Here is a 24,744-nt window from a genome sequence, read left to right as displayed (position 1 = left end):
GTGTGGAGTCTCCAGTACCTTCTCGCCAGCGATCTCTTTTGGCCCATGGTTGCTGGCAGGCCCCGCCCCACACGTGCTATGTGTTTCGGATGGGCGGGACCATCGAACTGTTACATTGGAAGACTTCCGGAGTGAGCATAATATGTTTTGTATTTTTTCCTATTAGTAAAGTTTGTTTTTTAGAGAGTTCTACTAGTTATTCTATTTACTGTTGGTTGTGTGTTTTACCGTAATTAAATCCTAAGTTATATAATAGACGCTTGGCTTTCTTGAGTCTTTTCTCTAACGGGGGGTTGTTTACACTGGTCTGTAATTGTGTTTGGTTTTTCAGAGTGGGGGAGCAACAGAGAGCAATCAGTCCCAGAACTCTAACATGTCATTAAAATTGGTCTGACGAAATCTGTGCCACCGAGCATAATCAAACGGGGTGGTCCTGTCTGTTCTGTCTGCACTAGTCTGATTGGTTTTTATCTCACGCCTTTTTCCTTTCTGTCGGTCTGTCCTTTCTGTCAACCCTCCATTCTTACCTATGCTTTGCAGAGTCGGACATTGGGTTTTCCAGTGCCCGAGACATTTACAGAAAGCACATTGGTTTTGTTTTACATCTGTTCGTCCTGTGCATAGTGCCGGGGGATTACCTTCGGGTCGTCGTGTTCCGGGGTTGACTTGTCGGCACATCCCTCTACACCGTTCTCTTTCCATGTCTACTCCTCGGGACTGTGCCATTGCTGGCCCTTCCCTTTGCCTACTAGACGTTTGGAGGGTTGTCCGTCGTGTCCCCTCATCTTTTCTAAATTCGTCGCCTTCCCTTCGTCGTGTGGCTTCTTTGCGCCACATGCCGAGACTATCGAGCATAATAGGTGTTGTTTCATTCCTACGAAGGGCTATTTCTACCGTTTCTATTTTGTCAAGATCAAAGGATCCTCTCAGTGGCCACTGACTTTCTCGATCCTTTTTCGTATATTTATGCCATAGTTCACTGTAGGCTATAGCGATTAATCCATGCTTCATGAACATGTCCTTATTAGGGGTGCCTTCCAGCGGAGCCGGATGGTTCATCTCTAATAAGCGGTCCGGGCTAAACAGGCTACTAACCAGTGGGGAGAAGACAGGCATGACGGATCACAATGGGATAATAGTCAGCACTACCTATCTTATCACTGCGCGCAAAGACTAGATAGAATATTTCTATTCTACGTTGTTTGCACGTAGTGAATACCTCATGAACCAATTCTGAGCAATCAATGTTAGGTCAAAAATAAAAAATCAATATGGTCAATGGGGAGAATAAGTAGGCTCGCAAAGGTTCGCGTCACCTACCCTTTCACTATCTGTAAAGAGGGGACCTATTTTTCCCTGTTTGCAGACAGAGAATCTCCAGAAAACAATCTATAACAGTTAATCAATGGGGGGAAGGGGCAATTGTTCAGTGGGGGAGAAAGATAGGTCCGACGGGTGAGTACCTATCCTTCGCTGTTTATAAAGGGAGAGCCTGTTGTTTCTCCGTTTGTAGACAGTGAATCTCCAATAAATTAACAAAAAGTAATACTAGTATTTTCTCAACAATTATCAATCACGTTCAATTATCTATCACTTTCGCAATTCGTCGTGTTTACACGACCTTACCCGGACCGCATGGACAGTTTCTCGTCTTCCGAATCCAGCGCCCGATCGTCCTCTTCTCTTCGTACTTCTCGTGGCACTCCTGATGGTTCCCAGTCAGGACCGCAGATCACTCGAGAGAGGTCTGTTCGGAACCAGTGAAGTTCGGATGATCGGCTGTCAGACGAGGGTCTATCGGACAGGGTACCTTCCGATCGTTGCAGTCGTTCACTCTGTCGTCGGGACCTCTCCCACTGGATCCACGAGTCGCTGATGGGCCCCACGTTTGGGACGCCAATTGTTAAAAAGGGTTCCAAAGACAACCGGTAACCAAAGACCCTTTTATGTTGCCCGGCGGTATCGCCTCTATGACCCACCGATATTAATCAAATGAAGAAGCAGGCGCTGGAGACTGGAAGGCAGGAAACGAGGATTTTATTCTCTCCGGAGGAGAACACATCAATTCAGACAGCAAGTATCGTCACGAGGTGCTCTAACCACATCTCTGAGGCCTGGCCTCTTATACTAGGGTTTATGACCTTTATTGCACATAACACATTCTCGCAATACTTTAGTACTTGAAAGAACATCCTCGGAATCTCCCCTTCAGACCCGTTCCCACATACATTTACAGTTGGATTCCCCACCCCGGTCACAACAGGTGATGGTTGTCGCACAGCAGGGCATTCCGCCGATTCACGGAATGCATGGGGTTGGTCGGATCTCATGGGGTGGGGGCTTTGATCGATTCGGGGGTCTTTTGATGGGGAGGGGAAGCTTCCTACTGTACGGGGTAATAAACAGTATCCGCAGAGCCAGGTGGCGGCCTGGGAACAGGGAAGACAAACGGGGACACAGGAAAAGGGGGTTTACATCAAAAGGGTTTGAGGCCATGAAAGGAATGAGGGGAGGTGTCGCGCTGGGAACAGGATGGGATTCCGTGGTGAAGCTGCGCTGAAGAGGGGTTTATGACCCAAGGCATGAGAGAGCGGGGGTTGTCAGCGTGCGGGGGAATGCTTGCGAGGTTAAGAGAGAGAGAGACGCGCTGGCTATCAGCGAGGGGCAGGGAGGTCATGGTGCTCAAAAATGGCTGCCGCTTACGCGCACGAATGGGCTTGGAAAAGGGGCAAGATGGCGCCGATAATGTTCACCAAGTTTGTATTTATTTTCCACAGCGCGTTTATAGCAAAAGTAAAGAAATAGATGTTTTTTTCTATTTCTTTACTTTTGCTATAGACGCGGCACCCGCGCTTTAAGCATTTAAAGTAAAAGTAAAGCGCGGGTGCCGCAACAGTTGTTTCTTGTTTATTTTATGCAACTAACAACCATTGACAAAGCTAATAGTCCTCGCTTGTTGTAGGTATAATGTAATGCGTGTTATCATATATCTGGATGCAATGACAGAAACAGCAAAATACCAGTCGGGCAGCACACTATGCTAAACACAGATTTTTAGCTTATGTGTTTTAAGCCGCGCTCTTAATTACACCGGCCACGCCCCTTTGAAACACTACTAGGTTTTTCATCCCACTTATAGCCCACTGTACATAGGCTCTGGCAAATGGCAGAACGCTGTACCACGAATGTACGAGTTCAAGAGGATATGTGAACTTTTGAACATTAGCTGGATGAAGGGGAGGGTATGAGTCGATGGCTGCTTTGATACATTTTCATTTCACTAAGCAGCGGCGTGCAGCAGCCAGCTTCTGTGCACTCTTCTCTCTGAAAGTGAAAATAAGGGGGGGAGGCGTCGCAGCATGGTAGTTTACAATAGTGTGGTCAGCCGTCCATTTCAAAGGCAGTACTAAAATGTGTACCTCTGCATCTCCACAGAACAGCACTTTAGTATGCAGATTTCTTCTTATTAGTGCCAAGAAACTACATGGCTTTGACCACTACTCTTTACACCACTGCCCCAAAAACCAATCATTGTTCTTCCCCAGCACTGCTGGTTTGGTAGATGGGAAGTGTGAAGGTAGGGGCTGTAGTTTCTATTGCTCAGTTGAAGAAGTTTTTAGACCGGGCTTCTCCTTTTGTGTCAGACTATGGCTGCTTTCGGATATTTCTTTTTGACGTATGAAGTCATGCTTAAACTCCCCACTCCCTCTCAAAACATCTGAATAGTCATTGGAAGTCCCAGTGTTTAGGTGTAGCTAGAGTAAGCTTCAGCTGTTTGCCAATAGGTCTGCCAAAACACTTATAAGGTCCCAAAGGCGAGACCTATTGGCTATGCCAATGTTTGTTTATTCTTTTTACGGGGAGGGAGGGTCCGTCCTTGGAACCTGTTTTTTTTTTTACTCCCCCCCCCCCCATATCACTTGTTTCCCCTTCGCCTTCGTTTCCAATTTAGCAATTGATATATTTTACAGCCTGATTGCCTCTGCCACTGAGTCCAATCCTGTAGTGCAAGCAGGCAGGCAAATGACCGGTGTAGTAGCATGTACTGCACACCAGCAGGCTAGAAATAAAGTGAAAATGCAAGTTGCAAAGTGGCAAAAAACATTTGTAAATTCAGACCCCATCAATGCCTCTATTACATATCTCTAGCATGTCACATTCCCCTGTTTGAACGAGAAAAATATTGCGGATGAGTTGGGGGGGTCAAAATTTAACCGCAATAAAGAAGGATCTCGGGGTGGGGTGGAGGGGCAGGGCAATGCTTCTGATCCCTGTGTCCCCACCCCAGGAGGTTCAAGGGGTGTATTGCGTGACCCATGCTTCTGACTCCTGTGTCACGCCCCAGGATGCCCATGACGTATATAACATAACATGTGTATTTGTAAAGCACACGTTCACCCGTAGGTATCTTGGCACTGAATAACAGAAGTTTCTTGTTACCCAACGGTACTCATTTTATCGACCTCAGTTGGACAAAAGGCTGAGTGGATCCACCAGGAATTGAACCTGTGACCATGAGGTTGAACACAGGCCTCTGCAGTGGACAGATTAGTGCACTGAGCCACCAGGCCCTAGACACTTGGATCTGGAAGAGGTGCAAGCAGTGCTTGAGCAGTTCGGGTCCGGGTTAGAGAGTCTAGATGAATTGCCCAAGACCAGTCCCAAAGTATGGGAGCTTGAGAGCTGTAGGGTCAACCAGGTACATTATTATTTACTTGGCTTAGAAAGCATATTTCAGCTTATGTGCAGGAAGGTTTGAGCTCCCCAAAAAAATATTCTTGGCATAACAAATGTGAGGTTGTGGTTCTTGGCTTGAGCGATGCTGGGCTCGAGAGAGTTTTGTAAATATTGTGAAGTGGAAAAGGGTTTCTATCATTACTTTTTTGCATTGAACTTTAATTTCCTTCAATGTTTTGATAGCACAATTTTTAGATCTGATTGTAAGTTTCATTTACATTTGGTTCGCCTGCAAGAATTTGGTGCTGTGTAAAGTAAACACGGTCCAGCGGTTTTACTGCCAAGTTTGTAGAGTTATATTTTTCTTCTGCAGATACTGGGGGGGGGGGTCCTCCCTCAGTTGGTCCATAGCCCCAAATAACCAGAAATAAAGGAATATCAGCCAGTCGTGTTAACTATTCTGCCCTTGCCCACGTGTCCCAACAGCTACTCTTTACCTCCTTTCATAGCACATTTCAGCCTGATAAAAGGTGGGTGCTAGCAAAAAAATCTAATTTGAAGGGGAAATCCAAAATGCACAGGAGATTCCACTTGGGAAATTTCCCCACCATGGAGATAGTTGGGTAATTCCAACACCATAGAGATCGTAGGGTAGTTCCATCGTCATAGAGATTTGAGGGTAGCCCCCCCCCCATATAGATAGTAGGAAAATTCCTTAACATAATTCCTGAACAAACGGATGTAACTTGTAATTGTTGTACCTTCTGTAACAATGTGTAACTTGTAACCTATGTAACTCGCCTCATGTAAAGCGCTCTGACACCTCCGGGTCTAGCCAGCGCTATATAAAACTCAAGTAAATAAATAAATAAATTGATATAGTAGGGTTTTGCCTCCACAATAGCGATAGTAGTGTGGAGAACATTTGACGGATTTTCCTCTGCAGATCAGAGTTTTGTATTACCTCCGTACTCCAAGCCTGATGCTCAGTCTTTTTAAATTTTGTATGTGCAGGAGTGTTTTAAAAAATAAAAATTGTGATTAAGACCCAAACTTCTGGTACCAAAATAGTATTTTGAAAAAATGTGCTAACGTGCTAGAAACTAGGCCTGGCATAAACATAATGAATCCTAAAACTGAAGTAGCAATAACATTTAAAGTGCTCAAAGCAGAGTGGCAAAAGAATGAGGGTGTGGGGGACACTGGGGCAGCAATACCACGAGTAGGGGGGGGGGGGATTTAGGATCAAGCTAAAGTAGATAAGTGCTGTAAACAAAGGAAATACTTTAAGGTTTGACTGTCAGAAGTCTGGAAACAAGGTCAGGGTATTGAACATTGGAAATCAATAAAATGACCAGGTGCTGCAAAGGTGCAGGACAATGCAGTGCGGGAATGCTGCAAACCAGAGAAGCCATACATGAGTCAATGGAATAAACTGTGACAGCATCAGAACTAGCAAGGGCTGCAAAGTGGGCAGAGATAAAGTGCTCAAAGGCTGCACTCGAAGGAAGATAAAAAGATTAACTGCTGCAAGCTAGCACATTCATTGAGGGACTAAGTGATGCAAACTAAAAATGCAATAGATAGGTGCTGCAAACTAGATCAGAAAAACATGACTAAGTGCTGAGAAATTGAAAACAATCAAGTAATAAAGTGCTGAATGTCAGGACAACAATCACGTGCTGAAATGAAAACAAAAACAGGAGTAGCAGCAAAACCAATTGCTGCAAGTCAGGGGAGCAATCAACTGTTAAGTGCTGCTATTTAAGAAAGCAATCAAGTGATCATGTTCTGCCAATCAGATGAGCAATCAAATGATTAAGTGCTCCCAAGGCAAGACAACAAACTAATGATGAAGGATTGTAAATAAGTCACGTGATTGGGCTTTGCAAATTAGAAAAACGGCCTGAGGATTAAGTGAGCAAATCAGGACATCAGCCAAGTGATCAATTGATATCAATCAATCAGTCAATCAGGGTTTTGTAGAGTATGACTACTCACCCGTAAGGGTCTCAAGGCGCTGTGGGGGGAGGGGGTAGGGAGGCTGCTGTTCAGTGAAAGAGCCAGGTCTTGAGGTCGCTCCTGAATTGAGGCAGAGATGATGTTTGCCTGAGGTGCAGAAGAAGGGAGTTCCAGGTCTTTGCAGCGATATACCAGGCCAGCAATCAAGAGCCACCAGTCAGGCGACAATCAAATTGAGAGGCAGGGCGCGGACTCGGGCACGCCGCCATTATGGCGGTCGAGCTGGTACCCCGGAACCGGAAGCACTTCCAGTTCACGTGCTCGCGAAAATTCGGGCAAGCCGGTCGGGTCCGATTTGCCCTCTCCATTAGATGTAAGAATGGAGGGGGGGGGGGGGAGGTGAGCCCCATGGGAGCCGGGAGGGTGACCACCCCAAAGGGTTTGAGGGTGAAGAGGAGGGGAACTTTAGGCAAGTACCAGGCCATATGATAAAATGCTGAAAATCAGGACAGCAGTCAGATCCAGGGCTACAAACCGGGACAACAATTAAGTAATGAAGTGCTGCACAACAGGACCGCAGCCGCGGCCTGTGCAGGTAAGAACGGGAGGACCAGGTGGGGGGGAGGGGGATTTCGACAGACCACCACGACGGCAAATTATATAAATAATTCATTTTCCCTAGTCGTCGTCTGTCAATCTCCCCCCCCCCCCCCACCCGGTCCTACCACTCTTGCCTGCATGGGCCGCGGCTGCAGGACAGCAATAATTTGCTGTAAATCAGGACTGCAGCAACATGATTAAGTGCTGAAAACCAGGGGCGGCCTTAGGCATGTGCAAGCTGTGCACCTGCACAGGGCCACCAAACCCCAGGGGCCACCACGCCAATATATATCCTTAATATACTAATCCTCTGAGGATGGATACATATATGCGTGGCGGCCCCTGGCAGGGATTTGGCGGCCTCCGGTTCTGTTCCGCTTCCAAACACCCTGACCCCCCTCTTCACTGGCCTCCGCGCTCCGCCCCGCCCGGACCCCCTCTTCTGGGGCCCCCTACCTACGCTCCCTCAGGGCCGCCATGAGCCTAGAGCTGCCCCTGTGGAAACCAAGACTGCCACTGCATGATGAAGTGCCGCAAATGGGACAATCCTGAGGCACAGGTTGATTGTTTCCAGTGTGATATGATGCATGCAAAGATTATCCACATACAGACACACATCTGCACCCATGCACATGCATGTGGACACACACAAATGCACACACACACACCTGCTCACACTCACCACCACACCTACTACTGAGGTTTCTCATCCTAGCTCGGCCTCTTTCCCCAGGTCCCTGAAAGCTGCAGAACCAACATGGAAGAGGGGATTGCTCTGTTCTCCACCCTGCTCAACAACAAGCACTTCCTGGTCACCTTCGTCCACGCCCTGGAGCACCAGAAGGACTTCGCAGTGCGAGACAGGTGGGTTCAGCAGAGTTCGAAGCAAGCACGTCAATGAATGGGTAGCTCCTAAAACAACAAGCAGCCTACTTCTATTAGCACTTGAAAAGGAACAAGTGCTGAGAGAGAGAACTACTAGCTCTCGGAGCGAGCACAGTGCCGTAGAATCTGTGACAGCTTACAATTCAAAAGTGACACGAAGAGGATGACATTGGGACTTTGGTTGTCCTGCTGAGGGAAATAGAGGCCAAAAAATCCTCAGGCAGGGGCCCAGCTCCAGGAAAAAAAAATCTGCAGCACTGAAGGGATCCTAATTGTCTTGGTAAAGACGTTTTCAAACAATTCGTAAACTTATGATTTGTTGATTACTCTTCTAATAAGTAAGAAGGTGGGAGCAGTTACTGAGAAGGGTCACCTATAGGAAGACAGACACTCAGAGCAAAAAGAGCATTTTAGGGTGTGGGCACGTGCGACATTTTGCTTCCGTAGAGTTCATAACGTTTGTGCCAATGTTTGTGAAAATTCCCAGAATTTATCAAGATATGATTTTAATGGAGGTGACCCAATTCTCGAAAATGTGTTTTGCTTGAGAAAAACTCTGAAATTGCAATGTTGCAGAACTTTTTTATTTCAGCAAAATAAGTCGAGCATTTTTTCACTTATTTTGCTGAAAAAAATATTGTAGCTGTCAATTCTGAGTACAAATGTCCCTGCATAAATTGTTTTTCTTGTGAAAACTTCATTCACGTCAGAAATTAGCAAAACGTTCATATATCTGCAAAGCGCCAAATACAAACCTGGCACAACTCCTCACTTATCTTCCAGGAGGCCTAAAATAGACCAGCTGAGGTGGTGCAGATCTGGGCACCACCCAACCTCTGCCAAGTGCTCCAGGTCACTCAGAGGGTGCCACCTGTTCAGTAATCTCACCGTGTTCACAGTGAGCAGTCTGACTCTGTTACATCATATTCAGGGGTACATTAACAGGTGCTTTCACCGGGTGGCACCGAACCTGGCACCCTAGAACAATACAGGAGTTGTAATTGCAGAAGCCAGGCATAGGATAAGACTGTGTCCAAGAAAGTGAAAGAGCGGCCGCCAAGCACAGGATAAGGAGTGACACAAAGTGTAACAGCAGCCTAGAGACCCAAGATAACACTGCGACAAAGAATCAAACGACAGCATCCACAGACACTGTTTCTTTTGGTCTGGTCAAGACCCATGGGACAAAAAACACGACCCACACACTGACTATTTCACGTTGACTCGCCTGGCACTGCCAGCCACCCATCAGGCCAGTCCAACTCTGGACAGAACCAATTGTTTTTACATCATACATGTTTGCAATCTGAAGCCTTTGTTTTGCCTGGAACCCCATAAGCGCTGATTCACCACTGCACATAGAGGAGCTTATTTACAAGGCTAGTGCGCCGCCCTTTATTTCACGCACCAGCAGCGCATTGTGCTTGCCCATATTTACAAGGCCAGGTAAAGCCGCCCTGCAAGGCTTTTCATGGCCTTGTAAATATGGCCCCTTTTCACGCATCACTTTGCATGAAAGGGGCGTGCCATGGGTATTGCTGTGGGTGTTCCAACGCAACAGCCATGGAACCTGACACATTCACAGATTTACAAGGTTTCATAAACTGGGGAACAAGTCAGATTCCTACGCCTCCCCAGGTGAGGCGTAAGGGAGGCGCAACAAGGAGAAATATCTTTATTTCTCCTCGTTTTTTTCCCTCTTTCTATGTGTTCCGCTTTCTGCAGCATGCATAGAAAGAGGAAAACACCTCTCTGGATTGTTTGTGTGCAGGAAGGTGCCTCTTCTTTTTAAAAAACAATCACCCCTACAACTCAGACAACCTTGTATCATGGCGCAAGGGTGCCTGCATTGGTGCATGGCAGCCCATTGTGCCTAGCACGGTGGAAAAGGACAGGAATGCGCCGTATCTCCTAGATACGGCGCATTCCTGCTCGTTTGAACAGCAGCGCAGCAGGAAGGCTTGCTAAGCTGCCGTGCATCAAAATATTGTAAATGAGGCCCAGAGTGTGTAAAAGATTATCCCTGTAGTACTACTTCCCTTACTCATAAATGTTTTCGTAAATAAGGCCCAAGGAACTCCTCCCACACATTCCGAGCTCTTACAATACAGGGCCACAGAGGATGCAAAGGCATGCGTAGAAGAGTGTCTCTGATATTAGCGCCTTAACTGCTTCGAACGTTCAGCGCCAGTGCTGAACGTTCGAAGAAACGGGTGGGGCCGCGTCGGCCGTTGGACGTGCGCATCACCAGGGAGGTAGCTCGCGCAATGTCCAACGGCCGACAAAAGCACTAAACGGGTTAACAATGAGCCCTAAATGTATTTGTACAACATGCTGCATCAGCACTTCAATAAAATTCAGGTTTTAGGCGGAATACACTAGGTACAGTTCAAACCCACATACAGAGGGTGCGGGGGTCTCACGTGCACAGTGTATAATCCAAGCAGAGCACTACATTCACACAAAATTACGAGAAAGGTAAAGTAGCATCCTCTGAGGGTGTGCTGGGTGGTTCTGGGCTATCGCATAGAGAATTTGCTCCCAAATTATTCCAGCAGGGGGGTTCAGTTAGTTAAGCACTTGCTGTTGATCTGCAGACCACAACTTGGATTCACAGCAAGGCCAACTCAGCCTTCCATCCTTCCCAGTTTGATACATTGAGTAACAATAAATAGAGTAGTCGTAATTTTTGGTATTTGAAGAACCTAGAAAGAGAAAAATGTTGGTATGATGTGCTACAGAAAAAAATAAGTTGATGATTTTATTATATAGTGTTGCTGCCACTGTGCTGGTTTCTTGGCACCATCACACAAGTGAATCTTAATAATATTCTCCACTGGAAAACATGAAGGGCACAGTCAGTCAAACAGGCGTTCTAAAGAGTAACCCGCAAGGTTACCCACAATCCCTTGCAATAGATGTATTATCCAATGTAGTATTTTACAGACATGCAATGATGTGTAGATTCAACCAGGCATCTTTGTCCCCTCCAGATGCAACCTGGCCTCTCTGCTGACCATCGCCCTGCATGGGAAGCTGGAGTACTACACCAGCATCATGAAGGATCTCCTGGTGGACCTCATCGATGCCTCGGCGTCCAAGAACCCCAAGCTGATGCTGCGGAGGACCGAGTCTGTGGTGGAGAAGATGCTCACCAACTGGATGTCCATCTGCATGTACAGCTGCCTCCGGGTAAGTTGACCTCTTCCCGGCCTCCTGCACCGGCTAAGCATATGTGTTACAGATGTTCTTCCTGCAAATACGTCCCCAAAGTGTGCTAAAATAGTATTACAAGACTGTTGATATGGATTTCGTTCTAATATTAAGGATACAAAACACAGGAGGGTCGATCGTTTTATTTTGATATTCATCACTCACGACTGTCGCAAACTAGACAGTCTCCCTCCTGGTGGAGGACAGCATAGCACCTGGAGAACTGGACACTCAGGTGCTAAGACCCGATGATGATGCTGTCCACCTAACCACACCAGCGGAGAATCAAGATATACAGCATAATGTGCTAGTGTGGTTGAGGGTTTCCAGCTCTATTTTTTATGATTCTGGGAAAACGACGTATGTGATTCATTCTCATTGATTTTAAGCATGGTAACCCGGGAAGCCGAATGAATCTCTGCTTCTCCCTCCCTCTCCTTTGTTTCTTTGGACTCTCTTGGTCAGAGCACAGTAGCTGGAACCAGGTGTGTGATTTACAGAGGATCTAGAGGTGAAGGTCAGGGCATCTTAGGTGTGAGGGGCATGGGTGACCGTACAGAGGCCAGGGCTGAAACACAAGGCAGGGGTGGCATCGTGAATAATGTTACATTTTGTGGCTCATTGTTCAGGAATATTATGCCAGATCGCTTGGCCCTGAAGAAGGCTCTTGGATAATTAAATATTAGAGTTGAAACATGTTCTTCGTTAAACAGCCTGTAGGGTATGCTGTTAAACAATGCTCTGCTATAACCATCTTTCTACTTACCACATTTCAGTAAAACAGATCTTTATTATGTATTTAGTAATGTGCTTAGTTTAATAACTGCCCCTTTATGATAAATAGTAATCTCACTTAACACTTGTCATGAATATTATTTTCATTTAATGCATTTATATTGCGCATGGCTACCTGGGGGGCTTCCCAGCGCTAACATAGAAAGGTTAGAGAGGGCACCAACAGCTGATTAAAAGAGTCAGGTCTTCACTTTCTTATTAAGGACCTCAAGGGGGGTGGCCGTTCTGACTCAGAGGGAAGGCTAATTCCAGAGTGCCATAATGTTTATAAAACTGCACTGGGTTGTCCCCAAGTGCAGTAGAGTGACCCCGCCTTGTCCACTTGACTTTACTGAGAAGTCCACACTGAAGGAAAGGAACCCTTCACTCTCTAGTTTTTCTTGGCACACTACCCTCTGCTCCAAGTGGCACCTCAGACATCCACTCACCGTGCTCGCCTCAGGCCAACCCCTGGGCGCCAAGAGAAGAAGGAAAACAAAGACCTTCTGTGCAGCCAGACCTGTGCAGAGCTTTCCAAAATGCAAATTCAAACATGCCAAGCTTCAAAGAGGGATTTAAATGAATTGAGTGTAACACACTCCCCCATCTCTCATCTCACTCCTGTCTCTGTACTCCCACCTTCCTCTGGTTACTGTCTCTAATAAATCTCTTAACTTCTCTGCTCTTAAAGACCTTCCCCTCCTACATAGCTGTGCCCAGCGACCCACTGCATGGGCGGCCAGCCAGTACATTCTTAGCATAGTTAGTAGCTATAGGCAATGGGTGCAGGTCCCAGGTCACAGACACTTACTTATTACTCAAGTATACCTCAACACCCCCCTCAAAACCTGTTCACTCTCCCAGAAGAGTGAAGTCATATGTTTGGCAGGGTAGTGCTATTGAAGTTAATGTATGTGGGCCGTACCATTGACACCTCTGGTTGAATTTGGCTGGTTGGGAAGGTGAAGAGTTGGACACTACTTAAATGTGGAAGAGTGCAGATGTGTGACTTCACTAAACACACCTGTAACACACTCCTGCTTGCGGCCCGCATGCAGACCCGCCTCTTCCTTGCAGCTGGGACCTCTGATACCAGGTTGGAATAGCTCTTCCGATATCAAGGCACTATGTCTATTTGAAGTTAAGTAGGACCAGGCGCGCAACACCCATAGGACTCAAAGGGCTTGTCCATCCTGTATTTGCCCCTCCCTGGAGTATAGCCTCTTTACCCTCTCTCTCGCTGGCTTCCTGCTATGCTACCACTGCTCACTTTTAGGGGACTGCTTTTTCGGTCGAGCCTGGGCAGCTATTGCGCTGCTGCTCTGTGAGGCATGCTCTATTGACATATGGCATAGAAACTCCACCCATTCCCTCTCCCATCTTTTCAATTGGCTCCTGTTCCTGTCCTTCAAAATCATTGCTTTTCATTAGTGAATAGGCTTAGTAGACCCTCCTTGGTATCGCCTTTATGCATTTGTAACTTCCCATAACGGCTGGACATTTTACTTGTGTTGTTACATGGTCTGCTTTATCCAGTCGGTGAGCAGTGTTTTCTGTAATGATCTTCACTATTTCACCAACGACGTTGCAGCACGCCGCCATCTTTTATATTGTTATTAGTCATGTATTTTTTAATTTCCAGTGCGATCAGTTTTAACTATAGCGGCCGCGCTTATTTAATGATTTAATTTACGACGTGGTCCACTTTCACTTTAGCAGCCGTGCTTATTTATTTATTTAATTTACAGCGTGGGCCGCCTTCACTTTAGCGGCCACGCTTATTTATTTATTTCATTTACAGCGCAACCAATCTACAAAATCTTTCTTCTTTTTTTTTTACACTTTGTGTAAAAGTGCCCCATACGCGCTTTCACTTTAATGTTGGCCGCGCCCTTTTCTTTATATGCTTCTCACTGTAACCTGAGTACGGCAAGCAGCGTCTAAAGAAAGGGGCGTGGCAACCATTAAAGTGATCTCGCATTTGCAAGAGTTTGAGCTATTAGCATTAGAAATGACAATGCTTTTTATATACCTGTTGCTTTGAAAAACACATAAATAAAACACATTATCATTTACAATGCCAATAGCTTAAAATCTCGCAATTGCGAGACCTGTTGCATTGAAAATGCTTGTTTCTTTTTGCTAAGGACTCCGAGAGGGCATGTGTTTTCCAGCTCACGCTGGTTTTCTATCCCCAGACTTGCAAAAACCTACCAGCCGCATTCCATGTTGCTGCCGCTATCATTTTGCACTCTCTCTTGTGTGCTTCTTCCCAGCTATACTCCCTTCCCGCCCCTTGAGTTGCTCTCTAGCTTGTGTGCTTCTTCCCAGCTGTACTCCCTTCCCGCCCCTTGAGTTGCTCTCTAGCTTGTGTGCTTCTTCCCAGCTGTACTCCCTTCCTGCCCCTTGAGTTGCTCTCTAGCTTGTGTGCTTCTTCCCAGCTGTACTCCCTTCCCGCACCTTGAGTTGCTCTCTAGCTTGTGTGCTTCTTCCCAGCTGTACTCCCTTCCCGCCCCTTGAGTTGCTCTCTAGCTTGTGTGCTTCTTCCCAGCTGTACTCCCTTCCTGCCCCTTGAGTTGCTCTCTAGCTTGTGTGCTTCTCGCAGGGTCCGACTTGTCTATACAGCAATTTGGCGATGCTGGGCCTATTCTCTGTCCCATTCCAACCAATGGTGTAGCAAGGGTGAGGCGGGGCGGTCCACCCCGGGCAGTACGAGTTTTGGGGGCGGCGGCACCCCCCTGCCCCTCTTCAAAGCGGCCGCCACAGGCGCAAAGGCAGGGACCACCCCGGGCGGCAAGGTGTGTAGCTTCAACACTGATTGCAACAAAGGTGCTGCTCCTCCAGCTGACCTGGACTCTGCTAGGGGACCAGCTACTGCAGCTGAACTGGACTCTACCACTGAGCTAGGGGAGTGGCTACTCCTGCTGACCAGGATTCTACCACTGGGCAAGGGGACCATCTACTCCCATTGGTCTTGGCGCTACCACTGAGCTAGAAGTCCAGCTACTCCATCCTGGTCTTTACCACTAAGCTAGGGGACCAGTTACTCCAGCTGACTTTGACTCTACCACTGAGCCAGGGGGTTAGCTACTCCCACTGACCGGGACTCTACCACTGGGGACCAGCTACTTCCGTTGGTCTTAGCTCTGCCACTTAGCTAGGGAAGCAGCTACACCAGCTGACCTGGACTCTACCACTGAGCTAGGCGCCCAGCTACTCCAGCCTTGACTTTACCACTGAGCTAGAGGTGCAGCTGCTCCAGCAGCCATGGACTCTACCAATGAGCTAGGGGAGCATCAGGTGCAGCTGACCTGGACTCAACCACTGAGTTAGAGCAGCTCCTCCCACTGATCTTTATTCTACCACTGGGCTCAGGAACCAGCTACTCCAACAGCTATGTACTCTACTACTGAGCTAGAGGAGCAGCTACCCCCACTGACCAGGACTCTACCACTGCGCGCAGGGATCAGCTACTCCCGTTGGTCTTGGCTCTACCACTGAGCAAGGGGAGCAGCTACTCCCACTGACCAGGACTCTACCACTGGGTGAAGGGACCTTCTACTCCCGCTGGTCTTGGCTCTACCACTGAGCTAGAGGAGCAGGTACTCCAGCTGACCTGGACTCTACCACTGAGCTAGGGGAGCAGCTCCTCCAGCTGACCAGGACTCTACCACTGAGCGCAGGGACCAGCTACTCCAGCTGACCTGGACTCTACCACTGAGCTAGAGGAGCAGCAATATGGACTCTACCAACAGAGGCAAAGACAGGAGAAAGAAGAAGCTATAGGGTCGCCCGAGTGAGCTTGGTTACAGTGGACCTACACAGTAGTTTATATTACGGCGCTGGCGTCACCCTCCCCTCACTTGCATGAACTCATTCTAGCCAGAAGGCCCCCCAGCCATGTGATTTCATCCCACCAGCATGCATGTGAGTCACCGCGCACAAGAGTGCATGAGACACTTTTTGTGTTCCCCCCTGGAAGGAAGCCAAAAGTCTTCCTCACAGTTCATGCTCTGTTTAATCCCCACTCTACTTCATTTGAATATCCTTTTTGAGAACATGGGTCAAAGGCCCTCAACTTCTGACCCTTGGCAGCCATCCAATAGCTGGCTTCTCCGGCAGTGACATCAGATCCTCGTGCCCACTACCAACTCTGTGACATCACAGTGCCAGAGAGGGTCTCCAGGCAGGCGAGAAGGGTCTGTGAATGGGCCACCTCCGGGTGAAACGACATGTGTTGAGCAATAGGGCCTGGAGAAGATGGTTGTCTGCAGTCCCAGGGTTGCTCAATTTAATGAGATTCAATTTCCCACCTTGCAAAGGCAAAAGGATGAGTTGGCCTTGCCAGGAGTCAAATGTGTACATTATACATTAGTGTCTGGGAAAAGGCCGTGCAACCCCAGCACCCCTCAGGGCCACGGCAGAATCAGGGGATCCCACGAGGGCCTTATTGCTATTAAACGCCAGTGGCCTGTTGCTCCTCCTTAAAACCCCTGTTGGTTTTAAAATGCTTTGAAGAGTTTTATCCTCCTGGTGAGGGTAAGCAGACCAATTAGGTTACTACTTACAAGCAGAGGGGTATTAATAGCCAATAGTACAACCTTACCCACTTCCATCTCCCAAAGCCTCACGGGTGCTGATTCGCTTCGGTGCCGTGTTGATATTCAATTGCAGCTGCAGTCACAGGGCGGGCCAGTAGGCCTCATTGTCTGCTGTTTGATCCTATGTTACATTACTGGGTTATTTGTATGTCACATGGGTGCCTAGTTCTTGGCCTCTTGATGCTTTGTGCAGACATTGGACTGTGGTTCGCATTCATTCGGCTGAGGTTCTCCAATTTGTTGTCTCTGTGTGGTTGTTTACAGTGAGAATTCAGGTCTTGGGGCCCTCCAACTACTCTGTTAGCCAAGGCAGTGCTGGGATGTAGGGGCAATGGATCTTTTGTCCTTTCGTTCTAGTGCAGTGTGTGTGGATCTTCTCTTTCCTATCTGGAGTTTGTTGTTTCTGATCTACTTCTGATAGAAACATGCCACCCTGGTTCTTTGTAAATCTCCTTTTAGTTGGAAGAAGGTTTGTGGATCCTCTGTTTCTTATCTGGGGGTTATTGTTTTTTCATTTGCTCCTGATAGAATCATGTCACCCTGGATTCTTGGTTTAACCTCTTATAGTTGGATCAGGTATGTGGATCTTCTGTTTCTTATCTGGGGTTTATTGTTTCTGATCTGCTTCTGATAGAAGCATATCACCCTGGATTCTTAGTGTATCTCCTTATGGTTTGACCAGGTTGGTGGATCATCTGTTCCTTTCCAGGGGTTTATGTTTTCTGATTTGCTTCTGATAGAAACATGCCATCCTGGGTTCATGGTCATCTCCTTATAGTCGAAACATGTCTGTCCCTGTCTTGCACTGTTTCTGTTGCTCTTCAGTGCAGCCTTCCTTTGTTGAGCCTAATATTTCTCAGCCCAACCTCACTGAGGTGTTGGAATCTGGATGTCCCTGTGTCCTCTCCCTGTGCCTGCATCGCATCAGAGTCGTCTCCGAGGTTCTCTTTCTCCCCCAGAGTCGTTTCTGACGTTCATTGCCCCCAAGCTGTCCTGTTCCTTGTTCCCTTACACAGACAGAACCAACAGGTAGATTAAAATACAGATGATCAGAGAGGTAAACATCTGCCCAGAGATAGCTCAGCAGGGCAAGCCACAGCTCTGCTCTTGGTAACCAATGCCTCTGCTGTTTGCCACAGGTAAGGGGTAGCTCTGCTGTCTGAGACATGGAGGGCTTTAAGTAGGCCGGGTCTCACCTGTGCTGAGCACCGGCAGTTTTTTAAAGGGGGCCTCAAAACGGGTCTCTATCAGGCTCTGTTTTGTGCCCTGGCAAAGGCGGTCCGTTTTTTTCGGACTGCAGTGACATCAGGCACATCCATGTGTGCGTGCTCACAATGCTCACTTCTCACTAGTGGAGAAGTTACGGCATGACATCATGTCAGGGGAGCGTTGTAGGGGCAGGGAAATCCTTTAAAGAGCCTTTTTCTCTCTGGATTTCGCAAATCTTTTTTTAACTCAGGAGCAGCAACATCGTCGTTGTGTCACCAGGGCTTTAAGTGGAAGCTTTTTCAATATTATATACAAGCCATATTTGCTGCTTATTTATCTCATGCAACTAACAACCATTGACAAAGCCAATAGTCCAGACTTGTTGTAGGTATGATGTTACTTGTTGTTTCATATATTGGGATGCAATGACAGGAACCGCAAAATACAAGTCGGGCGCCACACTATGCTAAGCACAGATTTTTAGCTTACGAGTTTTTTAAGCCACACCCTTAATTACATTGGCCACGCCCCTTTGCGAGACCCCCCCCCCAGTTTTTTCATTCCACTTAAAGCCCTGGTGAGAGGGATACTTCTGCTATCTACACTAAGTGACACGTCATTCAGGTGAGCAAGGGAATGATCTGTTAAGAGTGAGAGGCAGCTCAGCTTTCAAGCAGGGGATACTGTGCTAACTGTGGAAAGTGAGTAGTACTGTTTGTGACAGGCGTGAGACAGCTGCCCTATCTGTGCTGAGTGAGGAATAATCTTTCTCACCTCCTTTCACTCTCTGTCATTGTTTTTCTGTCTCCTCTTCCTCCTTCGTTCTACCTTTTCTTTTTGTCTATTACTCGGAGTCTAAGTTTAAGGGTGAAAAGTGAAAGCTATCATCATGGCTAAATTCATGTGAACTCTATGACTATTTACTGTATTTTTGACTGTATATATGACTGTATTTTTTATTGGTTGTGTCTTTGTATACTATATCTTGCCTTCTATGGATGACCTTTAAGGCGCTCTGATACTCGCAAGAGTCTGGTTCGCGCTATGTAAAACCTTCAAATAAATAACTAAGTCCAAGTCCCCAAAAAATGGATACCGGTGGCCACCACATGCAACCACCAGCACAAATTAAGCCCTCTCTTTGCATCTCCCGGTCAGCTGACGGTGACTCCGCTCAGTGGGTGTCTCTGTGTGAAGTGATTGGTGACGTGGTGGGATTGACACGTATTGCTTGTTAGGCTTTGCTGATTGTATGTTTGCAGTTCTTAACCAGTGGGCGTTATAAAATGGAGGGCCCAAGTGACGTCATCTCACTGAGTCAGTCTCCATGGACTGCACACTGTAGCGTCGTGGGCCCTAGGCCCATATGCCGCAGAAGGGACACCACAGAGGCACAGGGTTACTGTACATGGAACTGGCCTAGGGCACGTGAGCCTGGCCCCTTTTATTGGCAGGGTCACCTGACCAGTGATGCCTGTGATGGATGGGTGTGGGCTGAGTGTCACAGGCAAGCCCTTGAGAAAGGGGCTGACAAACCAGTACATTGGCAAGCACTAGAACGTGTCCAGCAGGACACACACTATGGTTTCTGAAGAGAGTGCTGCTCTGCCCCGCCCCGCCCCATCAACTAGCCTAACCTTCCCCTTTTGCAGCTGCAGGATTTTCTCACACTCAGCCAAATGAGAGCAAGCTTGGGAACATTTCCAAAAATCCCATCGGATTCCCACAGAAGTCCTTAGTGAAGGCGGTGCCTGCGATCAAACCCTCTGCTGCTGCTGACTCCAAAGATATATATTTTTAAAAGACCTCAGTTTTCGCGTCCCAAAGGGGAAAAGCCAGCAAATAATATGTGGTTTTCCGAAAGGGCTCAGCGAGGCTTTATGAGAACTGCGGGAATGGCGTTGAGGTCCAGAGACTGTGCTTCACTAGGTGATCACAGAGACGCACCCCAGTGGCTAGACAGGCCAGAGACACCACTGGAAGCTGTGACAGGGCCGGGTGAATCCACAGTCAAGTGGGTGGAGTGAAGGAGCGACTATAGGACCGGTGGCGTAAATGGATGGGAGAGAGATTGGTGTGGTGAATGGAGGAATGAGAGATAAATAGGGTGAATGGAAGAATGAGATAAAATAGGGTTATAGGAGGTAAACACCAATGGGTGAATAAACAAACGAGAGATGGGGAATGGATGTAGGAGCAATGAATAAGATGAGTAGAGAAATGAGATGGGTGAGTGGAGGAATAAAAGATGGCTGTATTGAATGAGCATCCTTTGGATGGGCGGACAGACTGAATGAATGGCTCTATGAATGGTTGGGTATAAAGTTGGATGGATGAGTGGATAGAATTGTGGGTGAGTGGGTTAACGTGTGGCTAGCTGGGTCGCCAAATGAGTGAATGAATGGATGGATGAAAAAAGGGACTCATCTTAACTTCCATCCTGCTTCTTATAGTTATTATGTTTCTCGCCTGACTTGTGGTTGTCCCATTTGTTCCTAGGAGACCGTGGGCGAGCCCTTCTTCCTGCTTCTTTGTGCTATTAAGCAACAGGTGAACAAGGGATCGATCGATGCGCTGACCGGGAAGGCCCGATACACCTTGAATGAGGAATGGCTTCTAAGGGAGAACATCGAGGCCAAGCCACTGGTAAGAGACAGGGGCCAACTGCAGGCTTCACCTGGAGCGGGTTGAAGACAACTGCATGTCTTTCCCATGCGTTGATTAGACATGGTCCTTCTAAATGGGGTTGTATGTCAACATCAAATACAGACATATTGTCTGGCATAAATATGGAGTCTAAAATATCCTACAAAGAAATATTGTCTGGAAAATAAATTGTCTGCTAAGTATAGTACACAGAAATGGCTGACATAGAGACCATATCCTAAATATTCCTTATAGAAATATTGTCTGACATAAATATTGCATTACAAATATCGTATACAGAAATATACTCTGACATAAATACGGTTTCCCTTATTATTGTATACAGAAATATTAACTGCCATAAATATAAAGTCTTAAATATCGTTTACAAAAATCTTGGTGCGTTGGATGTAGGTTTTCTAATATTATGTCCAGTGGGGCTCTATTTTTGTAGACAATATGTAGGACACAATGTTATGCCAGACAATATTGTGACAATGTTCTGTTGCCAAACCTCTGAATTATGCCCATAAATCACACTATTCTACACAGGACACATGACAAGTTATGTTGTTAATAGGCACAATAATGAAGTTCATTAAATAATGGTGATTAGATTACAACCCGGCTCCTAGAGTTCAGATTTCAGTTTTCATCCGACTACATGTAAGTTTCATAAGATGCTGACGTATAGCTTACACATGCAATATAATGTCCAGGACACAGAGATTGTAACAAGAGTTTCAGAAAATACACCTTGCAGCAGAAAATGTGGAGTTATGGGGAAAGTGTAAAGTACAATTTCAGGAGCCAATGTACAAATACAAGGTAAGACAGTCCGAAAGCGCACAGTGTGTTGTAGGATTTATATATTGTTTCATACCCTGTTGTGGGTTGTCAAAGTACATTGTAGGGTGAGGTTTAATGTACCTATATTTTACCAACCAAAACATTCTGGAGGAGACGTCTCTACATATATATTTAAGCCACTAAGGGATTGCCTAAAAATATACTGGAGAAGGCCCATCATACTCTTGAGGAGGCCTATTGCACGCATTTCTAGAGAGTATCTATGGTACATGTTTTACACCAGGCCTATATGATACATTCTGAAGATGATCCATGGTATGTATTCTAGAAAAGACATAGTACGTATAGAAAAACCTCATTGCACACATTCTGGAGAATGGTTTGTTGTACACGATCTAGAGAAGGTCCATAGTACCCATTAGAAGGCCCATTGCACACTTTATGGAGAAGGTTTGTTGTACACGATCTGGAGAAGGTCCAAAAGAAAGCCGATTGCACAGATTCTGGAGAAGGTTTGTAGTACACGATCTGGAGAAGGTCCATAGTACCCATTAGAAGGCCCATTGCCCACTTTGTGGAGAAGGTTTGTTGTACACGATCTGGAGAAAGTCCATAGTACCCAATAGAAGGCCCATTGCACACATTCTGGAGAAGGTTTTTTGTACACCATCTGGAGAAGGTCCATAGTACCCACTGCAAACATTCTGGAGAAGGTTTGTTGTACACGGTCTGGAGAAGGTCCATAGTACCTAATAGAAGACACATTCTGGAGAAGGTTTGTTGTACACAATCTGGAGAAGGTCCATAGTAACCATTTAGAAGACCTTTTGCACACATTCTGGAGAAGGTCTTTAGTAAACACTCTGGAAGAGATCTGTAGTGCCTATGAGAAGGTCAATATTACCGACTAGAAGGGCCACTGTACACAGTATATACAAGGTTCATGGCACACATTCTGAAGACGGTCCATAGTGCCCACTCTGGACAAGGCCTCCAGCATACATTCTTAAGAGGTCTGTCGGACACATTCTGGCGACGCTTCACAGTACACATTCTTGAGACAGCACTTATAGCATATTCTGGCAAATGTCCATTTTGCACTTTACAAAGTAGGTACTTTGTGCGCATAATGGAAAATGTCCACACGCAAAACACATTTCCGTGGAACCATGATTGCTATATCGGAAGGAAAAACGTGCTGATAGGTATTATCCTAAATACGTATGGAACTCCATGTTCTACATTCCACAAGGAATGCGGTGAGACCCCAGCATTGAGGGGGGGGACTGGAATTGGGTTTATCGATGTCCTAATAACCAACAAATATCAATACTACTCACTCAACCTTTATTGAAGGATAGGAAACGCTTTAAAATTCATCAAGGCACATGGGCAGGGGGTGAAATTTGCCCCAGGTTAATTTTTAATAAAGCATTTTCCTCCAGCAAACCTAGTTTGAGAAGAAGCTTCCTTCTTCCACTTATATTTTTCAAGACTTCGAAAACTCCACGAAAAACATAAAGATTTAGAAGTAAAAAAAAAACTTCATGAAGTTATGGAGGGAAAGCTTCGCAACTTCTCACACCCCCGCCTTTAGTCACTGACTCACTTTCGCACTCGTTGGCACTCTCTCTCTGTTAGGCTCCTGGGCCATCCGCCTCCCTCTTACGGCCACATCTGTAAATCACTCTCAAGTGGCCGTAAGTGATTCCAGCTGCTGCTCACTGAATTATATACACGAAGCTTTGGCCCAATGTAAAGCGCAGCGGGCCAGGCAGGGCCTCGAATGCTTTTTCACCCACATACTGGGCTCCCCGTTGCTCCCCACGTCTGTTTGTCAAAGTTCTGCAACTTCTGAAACAAAATATCAGTTGTGGCAGTTGAAAAAGTGGAATAAACACATTCACAAAACTAAAGACCCCTTCCCTGTGATCATTAACACTGATTCACCCAATTAGTAACATTTAACACCTGATTACAATATACAACAGCAGAAAAGGGGCCAGTCAAACTTTGCAAAGGGTCTTCCCAGTGCATGTCACCAAGTGAGACACAGTTTTTGTTATTAACTATTGATCCAGTTGAACTAGAAACAATGTTTTATTGAAAACTTAAAATAATGCAAAAGATGGTATATTATGTAGCAAGTGCGGTAAATCCATAATTAAACAGAAAAAGAGATGGCTGCAGAATCAAATAGTTGCCGAAAAGCACTTTGACGCCTTGTCAGGGGTCTTACTACTATGATCTCCCAAAAACAGGTTCTAGACTCTTCCCTCTTCAATCCCTCCACCATCCTATTCAATTCAACTAACAGACTCACATGTCAAATAAATACAAATAACCCTGCACTCGAAAAATACAAGTGGACTATTTGTGAAGGCAGTTATACACCATAGTATAAAGGCAGAATAGAGTATAAAAGATTGCTTCCCAATTGAAAAAGAAAACGGTCGAATTTTCACTGTAGAAAAACGTTGTCTTTCTTCTTTTAATCCATAAACTTCATTCTTTAAAATACAGATGCACACTGGACAAGACTGCCAACGCGTTTCATCCCTCTTGGGACTTCTTCAGGGCTCAAAAGATTTTTCCACATTTTCTGTATTTTATAATTCATGTATGATGTTCAGAGCAACAAAAGTACATGGATTGTTTTATCGTTTTTCTTTTTGTTCAGTATCACGTATCTACAAGCAAGAGGAGCCAGGCATCCACAGGACGCAATATGCTAGGCTCTCCCAATGTAACAATATACACAACATAAGACGACCTAAAACTGTACTGCAAGACTCAGGGAAATGTGGCAGCTATGTGAGCTCAACTTCAGACCTCAACTATTAGCCCACGTGTTCGGTTTCAAGGCTGTATCCCCTCGTGATTCTGTTCCTCAGAATCTAAATCAAGTGTCGGAGGGCTCCCCTGCGGATATCCTGTGGATGCTTGACTCCTCTTACTTATAGATATGTGATACTGAGCAAAAAGAAAAACGATAAAACAATCCATGTACTGTTGCTGCTCTGAACATCATACATGAATTATAAAATACAGAAAATATGGAAAAATCTTTTGAGCCCTGAAGAAGTCCCAAGAGGGACGAAACGCGTTGGCAGTCTTGTCCATTGTGCATCTGTATTTTAAAGAATTAAGTTTATGGATTAAAAGAATAAAGACAACGTTTGTCTACAATCAAAATTAGACCGTTTTCTTTTTCAATTGGGAAGCAATCTTTTATACTCTGTTCTGCCTTTATACTATGGTGTATAACTGCCTTCACAAATAGTACACTTGTATTTTTCGAGTGTAGGGTCATTTGTGTTTATTTGTTTGTGGTGGTATGTATACCGCCTCTATGGGATACATGTAG

The 24,744-nt window shown here is 46.1% G+C and overlaps 1 protein-coding gene across 1 annotated transcript in view; it reads left to right on the top strand.

Annotated features, from left to right (window-relative positions):
• PLXND1 (plexin D1) overlaps positions 1–24,744 on the top strand; it is a 313,125-nt gene that overhangs the window by 225,994 nt on the left and 62,387 nt on the right. Inside the window, exons 24-26 of the mRNA XM_086939243.1 lie at positions 7,973–8,103; positions 11,118–11,316; positions 20,421–20,567. Of these exons, the coding sequence (XP_086795369.1) occupies positions 7,973–8,103; positions 11,118–11,316; positions 20,421–20,567 (477 nt within the window). The remainder of the gene's footprint in view (positions 1–7,972; positions 8,104–11,117; positions 11,317–20,420; positions 20,568–24,744) is intronic.

This window comes from Lissotriton vulgaris, chromosome 9, assembly GCF_964263255.1.
Source record: "Lissotriton vulgaris chromosome 9, aLisVul1.2, whole genome shotgun sequence".
Classification (NCBI taxonomy): Eukaryota; Metazoa; Chordata; class Amphibia; order Caudata; family Salamandridae; genus Lissotriton; species Lissotriton vulgaris.
Note: the sequence above shows the minus strand (reverse complement) of the source record. Positions and strands in the feature narration are given on the sequence as shown.